The sequence below is a fragment of the Phaseolus vulgaris genome, chromosome 3, assembly GCF_000499845.2.
Source record: "Phaseolus vulgaris cultivar G19833 chromosome 3, P. vulgaris v2.0, whole genome shotgun sequence".
In the NCBI taxonomy this organism is placed as follows: Eukaryota; Viridiplantae; Streptophyta; class Magnoliopsida; order Fabales; family Fabaceae; genus Phaseolus; species Phaseolus vulgaris.
This window is the reverse complement of record NC_023757.2, coordinates 17,734,455-17,744,922: the sequence shown is the minus strand read 5'-3', so window position 1 is coordinate 17,744,922 and position 10,468 is coordinate 17,734,455. Positions and strand designations below refer to the sequence as shown.

General features: G+C 36.7%; 1 protein-coding gene across 1 annotated transcript; it reads left to right on the top strand.

Annotated features, from left to right (window-relative positions):
• Nucleotides 1-8,161: 8,161 nt before the first annotated feature.
• Nucleotides 8,162-9,718, top strand: LOC137839260 (uncharacterized). Its single transcript, XM_068648380.1, has one exon. It carries the CDS (start codon nt 8,162-8,164, stop codon nt 9,716-9,718), a length of 1,557 nt encoding a protein of 518 aa, XP_068504481.1.
• The last annotated feature ends 750 nt before the right edge of the window (nt 9,719-10,468 follow it).

The window sequence follows — 10,468 nt, the reverse complement described above, 5'->3', positions numbered from 1 at the left end:
GCCCAAGTGGACGGGACCGTTCAGAATAACCGAGGCGCTCGGGAATGGCGCCTACCGCTTGGAGACGTTAGAAGGAGTGGCGATTCCTCGCACTTGGAACGCCACACATCTCAAGTCGTATTACAGTTAAAGCCTTGTAAGTAAAGACGAATATGAAGAGATTTGAATAGTTTCTGTTAAAACAATTTCAAGGGGGCACTCTTTTTTCCCTAAGGAGGGTTTTTAATGAGGCCACCCAATAAAGAAGAGTTTTTCAAAGTTTAAAGCTTTTATGTTTGCATGCTTATGGCTTCGAGAGTTTTAGGAAAAAGGCAGGGAGTCCCTAAACCGGTCAGTGATTGTTTTTTACACACATTTATTTTCTAGTGATTCTGGGATCTAACTTGAGCGTCGGAGTGCAAACGGCCGCTAGAGGCGCCGTCTGTGTGTTTGCAGGTTGCGTTCGGAGTACCAAGGAGGAGGTTCTAAGAGTGTTCTTGCAGATAGCACAGTGGCCAGAGGCGGGTCAAGCAAGCGACAAGGCAATTCCCCACGCTTGAGTTATCGGCAGGATCACTTTCTTTTGAGGTAGCTAGTATAGTTCTGGGACCTTGAGCTCTAGTTTTCCACCGAAACAGAAAATACATTAGACAAAAACTATAAAATAGATGCAGATAAAGAAAGGTAGAAGGAAGAAAACCTGAGTTGTTTGAAGACACACAACAGTTGCGAAAATCCTAAACGACTCATTTGAAAACCTAAACGGCTCATTCGCTTTTTATTTGTTCTGACACCTATAATTTCACCAATGAATGCAAGAGTGTGAAGATTCCAATGACTCTGTACATAAGACTGAATGCTAAGTCACATTAAAGCTGCCAAATGGACTTGTGAGAATCAATGCATGGATTCAATGCAAACACTTCCATGCCAATTAGTGCAAGACTGCAAGATTCCAAGGCAATTTCTTCTTGTCCCATTTCAATTCTAACCTACATCCTATCATCTTTCATAAATCAAAACGGTTTTATAATATTTTAATTAAAAAAAATAATACATAAAACCCAACTTGAGTGATTTTTAAAGAAACAGAAATCATAATCTAAGAACATGATTTGTTTTACTTTAGTTATATTTATTTCAACCTCCTTTTTATTACTGTTTTCTAAATAAGAATAGGATAAAATACATAAAATTGTGAAATAAAATAAAATACTTCCATTAAGTGATAAACTTTCTTAATTTCTCTTAAATGTGCACATAAGTTTAAATGTGCACATAAGTGCAAAATCAAACAGTTTCTAATATTATAAAAAATTATAAACAAATAATGAATTAAATTATAAACAATAAATTCAATCTAACATCTAAATAAATAAATTTTAATTTAAAATAATTTATTATATTAGAACATAAAATAGTTAGGTTTTAAATTATTTAATATTAAATATAATAATTATTTTAATTTATTTGATTAAAGATATTAATTAATCAATTAAAATTTTGAAAAATATTTATAAAATAAGATCTACTTTTAAATATATATATATACATATATATATATATATATATATAAATTTTGAAAATTTAAAATTAATTTTAAAAGGCGATCTTGTCTGCTGTCTTGTTTGAACATGGTAGGACCATCAATAACTCTGTTGTTGTCTGTAGTGGTTCTGCCTAACTTGAGTTAGATTGTTTATTATGCTTGATACATGTGTTTTGTACCAAAAAAAGATAACACATTTTGGTGATTGTTGTTTGTTTCAACTATAGTCTCAAAGTAATGGAATTTCGTAGGCACTTGCATTGCAAGAAACAACTTCATATATTTTTAAAACTAAGACTAATATTGTTTTTGTAAATGTGAACAAAATGTTCCAAATGCATATCCTAATGTGTTATACTTTTAGAAGGAATTAGGCTATAATTGTCAGCTAGGATATATATCCTAAAAAAATTTGAGTATAATGATATAATACTTGTACACATGTAATTTCTTTCTCTAATGAGGATTTTGCTACGGTGAATTAGGTATGGGATAATGTTGAAGAAGTGGGACATTTGGCTTATTGGACATGTCCGAAGTGTCGAGGCTTTGGTAACTGATGTTCCTTCTTCGGTTTTGGGTTCACAGTTTCATTTTGAATTGTTCAAATTCAGCACACGAAATTTGGATGCTTTAACTACAGTGAATGAATCATGACATATTGACTTTAATGGCTAAAATAAACATGGAGTCACGGGAGAGAAAGTCGTCAGAAGAGTCTTCAACTTCATCTTCGCAGCCATCCTTCTTCTCCGCCTGCTCAAACGCATGCAGAATCTTCCCATTCACTCCCAAACCTTCATTTTCCTCGAAAACGACGAGTTTGTCATGGTCACCATTGCAGCCGGAGGAAATGCTGCCGGAGGCTTGGTGCTGGAGTAGGAGCCACAACAGTGGGAGGAGATGTCGCCGGTGACAATGCGGGGTTATGGTCTTAGAAGACGCTGCCACTTGACACCTCAGATCTCTCAATCCAATCTCTCTCTGCCACGTAGCAGTACTTGATGCCGTAAAGTGAGATTTAACGAAAATGACCAATTTGGATACATTTTAAAAAACATAGAAACCAAATTGATTTTTTCAAAAACCACTATACTAAATTGAATATTGACCCCAAATATAGGGACAAAGAAGGTAATTATACCTACGAAATTATTGAAACAATAAAAATTTAAATATATTTATATATACGGATTTTGTTGAGACGTTTTTATTTTATTTATTCTAAGTCTCAAAACGTTTTTTTTTTCATTTACTCTTATATATGAACATGTCACATGTTTCAAGACATATAGCTTAAGACATATAAATTAAAAATAATATTTTTGTAATTCTTTTAAAATATTTAAATAATTTTTATGGCTTTAAATAAATAAAAATTTACAGAATACTTTCATAATTAAGTGTGACTACATAGAGTTAAAAACACTACTTAAATTTGTATTACACAATCTTCTGCAATATTATAAATACAATCATTTATATTTTAATAAAAATAACTTATACATAAATATTTATATTTAAAATAAATATTTAGTTTAATATTGTTTAAATTAATTTCATTCAAAATATGTTTAAAAGAGTTGTTAGAATGATTTGAGTTAAAGTCTACAGGTCAATTTTAATTCTTTGGAAACTTTAAATTTTAAGAAAAGAAAGTTAATTATATATACATACATATATGTAGAACATGGGAGCTTTGATGTTTCAAATCTACGATGAAGGTTGAAGTTGTGCTACTTTTAGTTTGAGCTTAGTCTAGGTTGTTTAGAATTCTTGTAAGATCATTCCTAGTCCCTTGCACAAGCTAGCTCAATCTATCTTAAAAGAGAAAAGTGTTTTCCTAAGAAAAGAGAAAAACAATCGGTTGAAACCACGAAATAATCGGTTGTTTGTCACTTAGCTTGTTTGAAGGTTTTAAAATTGTTTTTGACTTGGTTAAATAACTGTCTAACCAATTCAAATGGTTAAAATGACTTTTCAACCGGTTGATTGTCACATTTCATAACAACTTTTCTAAAACCTGTTAATCTGTTTTGGAATTGAATCAAAACTGTTTTGGCTCATGATTGCTGCCTAAAACGGCTAGTTTTGAGAGTTATAAATATGGTTTTTCTTTCAAAACAATAAATCCAAAAAGATATCAAATACAGTGAGATTGAGATTGATTTTGAGAAAAGTTTTTCAAAGGTTTGCAAGATTGCAAAATAGTTGTGCACTAGTTCAAGGTCTAATAAGAGCTCTGTGACTCCTGTAAATTCAGGTGTAATTTGTTCCTTTCATGATTCTTGTATTTGTTCTTTTATAAACTTGTGAAGTGTGTGAAAACCTGTAAAGTTAGAAGGTGTTCTGACTAAAGGTGTGTGTAGCAAAGAAGGTGAGTGGTTCTTGTGGTATCAAGATCACCTCTTTGTGATTGTGTGCGTTGTAATCTATGATTGGTTACTAGTGGAACCCAATGGTTGTTCTGGGAATTGAATGTAGCTCAAGGTTGAGTGAACCAATATAAATTGGCTGAGTAATCTTTCTCTCTCTCTCTCTCCTTATAATTTGTTTGATTTAATTATACTTTTGCTGCTGCCATAAATAACCGGTTAAAATGAAGTTTCAACCGATTGAAATTCTGCAAACAGTTTCTTTTACATTGTTTGATTGACTTCCTTGATTGCTTAATCTGTGTTTGTTGATAAAACTTCATTCTTATTCAATCTTTGCGAAAATCTTAGAGGCTGAGGTTTCGATATCCAGGTGGTGATGTAGAGGAAGCCTAGCAGGTTGTGTTTTCAGAGTGTGGATCTACCATAGTCAGGAGAGTTAGAAGAGTTCTTACTTAGTGGCACAATGACTTTGTCTTATCTGGTTTGTGGTGATAGAGGCAATGGTCCTTTGTACCTTTTCTCTTGGTGTGGTGTTTCTGCTATGGGTGCAGGTTCTTACTCTCAAGGGGAGCCTACCCTTCATTGATAAGGATCGTGGTTCCCCAAGAAGTTGAGGCAAAAGGTGAAGTTGTCTTCTATGACAAGATTTATGGTTATATCAAGAGTACATTTGGTGAGCTATTGGTGAACACGTTTGGTTGGACCAATCAAGTGCAAGTGATCAACAATCGTAGCTATCACAAGAAGTTGCGTGCAATGCTATGTAGCACATACACTGACATGGATACTAATACGACACGGACACAGACACAGAAATACGTATAATCTCTAAAATGTAGGACACGGAGAAACGAAGCTATATATTGTATAATTATGAATTATATAAATATGACAATAAAGATTTATGTGCACAAGTATGTTCGAGATATTTTTTTGGAGCAAAAAGATATTTTTCATGACTGGATCGAAAAGATTGTTTCTTATGTTCTATTTTTATATAAATATTGTAGTTTTTGTTGTATGCAAATGCTTGAAACAACTTCAAAATATATGTGTTCATAAACTATTTCTCCTTTCACCATAGATTAAGAAAAGAAGTTAAATTTACATTATGAATGTTACAATTTAATCTAATTTTATTTTTAATAATAGAGGTAAGTCATGCATGTATGTTTGTTTGCATAATAAACACACATCTATTGATAGATTTTACTTAAGTTGATGTTTTTTGTTTCGTGCAACTATAGTTCTAGGACAACGTATTTTAATTTTCTTCATGGGTTTTGTCCAAGTCTTGAGTTTTGGAGTGAAATTTACATATCTGTTGAACAAAATTCTCAACAATATTTAGGAATATTTGTAAGATATACATATGGGAGGTGTTTTTCACCTAAAAAGAAAACAAATCTAAGATATTTGAGACAATATTACATTTAGGAGAATGGTTTAAAGTGATTGAAAGGAAAACCACTCTTGTTCTAATAATATCTTAGAAGTGTTTTTGCTATGTCTCACTTACATATTGTATTATGGTGCATTGTTGTTCGGAAGAAAATGCTCAAAAAAGAGATTGTGAGATGACTAAAACCTTTTTTTGAACAAATTAAACAAACAATTATCTAGTTTAAGGGACTACATGAATTATTGTTTTCTTTTCTTGAGGTCATTTTTTTATCACGAGAATTGCTTTAAAATGTGTTTTCTTTTGAAGAACAATGCACCATAATAATAATGAGAAACATTGTAAGCATTGTGTATTTTTATTTCCTTTCCTTTACTTAAAAATTGGTTTATATAAGAAATTATGTACCTGTCCTAATAAACTTCACTTTTGTTATTTAGTCAAGGCTAAAGATAGTTCATTGGGACATTTTGCAAGTGACAGGGTGATGGTGCTGCGAGAGGAAGGAAGCGTGGAGGAGACATGCAGAGCGAAAGAATCTGTCCTATGCTAACTCTTTTACAACCTTCTTCTTCTCTAAATTCCCAGATAGCCATGGAGAATATGAAATACTGGAAATCTTTCAGAAGTGGGCTAGAGTCAAGGAAGTATTCATATCAAGGCGAAGAAATAGATGGGGCAGAAGATTTGGGTTTGTAAGATTTTTTTGGTGTAGGAAATGCTATTAGCTTGGAGAGGGAACTAGATAGATGTTATATTGGAAATATGAAGCTCCATGTTAACCTCCCAAGGTATAAGAGAGATGGGTATGCAAGTAAAGGAGGTGGTGTATATATTAGTAAAGCGAAGCCAAGAGTGGGGGACATTCACCATCACACACAGAGAAAGAACAAGGAGGTGTGGAGGGAAAAAGGAGGGAAGGAAGAAAACAACAAAAATGGCACTGGATCACAGTCGTATGCAGACGTAGTGAAAAGATCAACACAAGGTCAATGGAGTGGTCCCAGTGTAACGACGAAGGTGCAATCTTTACCATGGTTGACTAATAGTATGGTCGGACGTATGTTGGATGAGTTTAACTTTGAAATGGGTCAAGAAGAGTGCCTTAAGGGAGGGATGTCCATGTTTAAGACGAAGTATTTGGGTGACAACTTAGTTCTTTTATCTCCCAAGGCAGAAGGAAGAATGGAAGAGTTGGTGAAACTCCATATGGAGTGGTTCTATAGCGTCTTTGCAGACATCAAACCATGATCTGTGTATGATGTTGTAAGATATAAACAAGTGTCGATCAGATGCTATGGACTGCCATTCCAAATATGGAGCAAAGAGTGTCTATCAAAAGTTGTGGGGGAAGTAGCCACGGTGGTGGGTGTAGATGAAGCCACTTTGTCATGGGATTTCCTAGAGTATGCTCGATGTCAGGTTAGGTTGCTAAAGTCGTGTAAAGAAAATATTTCCAAGGAATGTCGTACTAATTGGAGAATATATAACATAATTATAGTTGAGGAGGCAGTAAACAATGGTGGTGCAGAGTTATGTTGCAAGTGTGCTTTCAATCATGAAGGGTCTTCTGACAGTGTTTCCTCATTAGACTCTTTCGTGACAAACTCATTGGTATCTGAAAAGCTCAGTAATGAAGAGGATGGTAATGAAGTAGGGAATGGGTGGTGGCCGGAGAAGGTAACCGGGGGAGAAGTGGGTTGGTTAACAAAGCAAGCATCAAAAGTTCTGGAGAAGGAATGTTTAGAACAACACGAAATATGTCGGCAAAAAAGAGGGGGCATCTACTCGGGGTGTGGGTATCAAAGGTAACGCGAACCCGCTTCTTTGTCTAGAAAGGCTCCCAACCCGAGGTAGTTAAGAATTGGAACGTGGCTGAAGGGGAGGGTGAAGAGGTAGAAGTGGGGAACAAGAAGATAGGCACAACTAGTGGAGAGGAAGGAATAATCATGGAGAAAGCTCGTATAACACTAGAGAGAGTGCGACACTTAAGAGCACTTTGGGAGCAGGGGGCTCTAACAGTTCAGCGACGTAGGCGGTCAAAGGGGGGCTTGGGATCTCTTCACCAAGGAAACAACTATTCGACCAGGTTAAGCTCTAAAACCTATGCTACGTCAGACTTTGAAATAGTTGAATGCAATAATCGTCTTAGAAGGGAGGTCACTCAAACTGAAGCTACTAGGCCATGGGAATTAGGAAAACGGTTGGGGACAACATGTTCGGGGGACGCAGGCATGCTAATCAAAGAAATGGAAACGTTGGAGGATAGGGATAACCAAGTGTTGAGCAAATCTAAGGAGGGAATCAGAGAGGGTATTACATGATTATTATTAATCTTAATGTCAGAGGGTTGGGGGGGGGGGCGGAGTGAAAGCCAAATATCTTAGAAATATCATCGCTAAGGAGGGTGCGGAGCTTGTGTGTTTGCAAGAAAAAAAACTAACAGAGTTCTCTGATAGAAGGTGCATCTCTTTTTGGGGAGATAATAAGGTGGGATGGGTGCATAATGAAGGTGTGAACGGGGCTGGAAGTACGTTATCTATGTGGTACAAGGAAGCGTTCACGTACGCGTCCCATACTATAGGGAGAGGATATATTGCTATTGTGGGTCACCATATAAAGTCGAACTGCTCATGTGTTATCATTAATGTTTACTCTGCGTGCAATCTGAGTGAAAAGATCGTTATATGGGAAGCTTTGTCTGCTTTTAGAAGTCTTCATCAGGACAAGGTGTGGTGTTGTTGTGGTGATTTTAATGCAGTCAGGTGTGCTGCAGAAAGGAAAGGCATTAGATGAAATGCTAGAAATAAAAAGAAAATCAAAGGCTTTAATGATTTCATTGGAAGTAATCTGATGGAGGATTTGCCTATTGTAGGTAAGAAGTTCACATGGTATAAGGCAGATGGATCCGCAAAAAGTAGGCTAGACAGAATTCTGGTATCCGAAGAATGGCTCAAAGTATGGCCAATGAGCAAGCAATATGTACAAGCAAGGGAGGTTTTGGATCATTGTGCGATAGTGGTGAAATCCTGGATTAAAGACTGGGGTCCAAAACCATTTAAGTCAATTGATGCATGGCTCCTGGAACCTGGGTTCAAGGATCTGGTGAGGGATAAATGGATGTCATATGAGGTGCAGGGTAACAGCATAACCAAAGTCAAAGATAAACTCAAACGTTTAAAGTTTGATCTTAAAGAGTGGAATAGGAGTGTTTTTGGGAATCTTGAGGAAAACAAGCGAAAGATCATGAAGGAGATTGATAATCTTGATGTCAAGGATGACCTATGTGATTTGATGGAGAATGAAAAGTTAAGAAGAATGGAGTTAGTTAGTCAACAGAGATTGGTAGAGAAAAAGCTGGAATCTCTGTATAGGCAAAACGCCAGGTCAAACTGGTTCAAATATGGGTACTCTAACTCTAAATTCTATCATTCTACTACCAGGTGGAGAAGAATCAAGAATGAAGTTAAAGGAGTAGAGTTAAATGGCCAGTGGTGTGAAGAACCGGACACAGTGGGAGTGAGAGTGGGGAGAGTTGAGCTTGAATGTTGTATGTTACAGTTTGCTGACGACACCCTATTTATGTGTGAAGATTCTTTTACTAATATCTTCACTATCAAGGCAATCCTCAAGGTTTTTGAGCTGGCATCAGGTATCAAAGTTAACATCCATAAGTATAAGCTGGCAGGTGTCAAGGTTGGAAGAAATTTGTTAGAAACATATGCAAAAAGTCTCAATTGTGGAGCAATGCAGATTCCTTTCAAATACCTGGGGCTACAAGTAGGCGGAAATCCTAGGAGAACGCAGTTCTGGGATCCAGTTGTGGATAAAGTTAAAGCTAGAATCAGTGCTTGGAAGGGTAAATGCCTGTCACTAGCAGGTAGAGTATGTCTGGTTAAATGGGTCTTAACCACCATACCTCTATTTTACTTGTCCATCTTTAAAGCTCCAATATCAGTGTGCAAAAAGATTTCTAGCATCCAAAGGAGGCTCATTTGGGCGTGGGGGGCTGATCATAAACGTATTTCGTGGGTTAGTTGGGCAAATGTGTGCAAGGCAAAGGAGGAAGGGGGTCTAGGGGTTAAAGATATTAGAATGTTTAACTGTGCCTTACTAGCAAAGTGGAATTGGAGGATGTTGAGTGAGGAAAAGGGGAAATGGAAAGAGATTCTAGCTTCTAAGTATTACACGGGGGGAGTAAGAAATGAAGTGTCGGGAAACTACTCTTCTTGGTGGTGGAAAGACCTATCTAGGGCTTGTAGTGAGGGAGAATGCGATGGATGGTTTCAGAAATCGGTTGTATGGAACGTTGGAGCTGGTGACAAAGTCAGATTTTGGGAAGATGTCTGGGTGGAGAATAATAAGCTTAAAACTCTATTCCCCAGGCTGTTTACTATTTCGTTGGACTAAGGAAAGACGGTGGATGAAGTGAGTACTTGAGAGGATGCAGGGTGGAACTGGATGTTAAGTTGGAGAAGGCCTATGTTCAACTGGGAAAGTGCTATGGAGGAAGATCTGATAAATCTTCTTATAGGAAAGAGCCTATACAAGGAAAGCAAGGATACTTTAATTTGGACAGAGGAACACGATGATGTGTTCTCTGTGTTCTCTGTGAAATCTGCTTATTTGACCTTGTGTAGTCAAGCAAATAATGGCCCGCAGGACATATTCTCATCTCTCTGGCTAGCTATAGCAGTACCCAAAGCGTTGTTTACAGCTTGGAGGATTTTGCTTGGTAGACTCCCAATTTTCGACAATTTAATTCGGAGAGGTATGGTTGTCAACTCTCCCCTGTGTGTGTTTTGCAAGGAATCTCAAGAAACAATACAACACCTCTTTCTAGAGTGTGCTTATGCACAGCGTGTATGGTCCCTTTGCTTAAGATGGATAGGCAGCATAAGGACATCTTAATGCACTTTGAGAGTTTTCTTTTGTCTAACCTCAATGTTAAACAGAATCAGGTATGGAAGGGAGTATGGGTTAATATAGTCCCAAGTATTTGGGATCAAAGAAATTTGGTAGTCTTCAAACAAGGGACAGCCGATGCAAAAGAGATCTTCCACCTAGCCCAATTGTCTGTGTGGCTTAAGCTGAAGTTTGGGACAACTTCCTTTAGTTATGCCTTCTCGGATTGGATCCTCAATCCTGGTCAGTGCCTGC

Excerpts from the sequence above, each read along its gene's own strand:
- LOC137839260 (XM_068648380.1), top strand. The coding sequence starts at position 8,162 with ATGGAGGATTTGCCTATTGTAGGTAAGAAGTTCACATGGTATAAGGCA.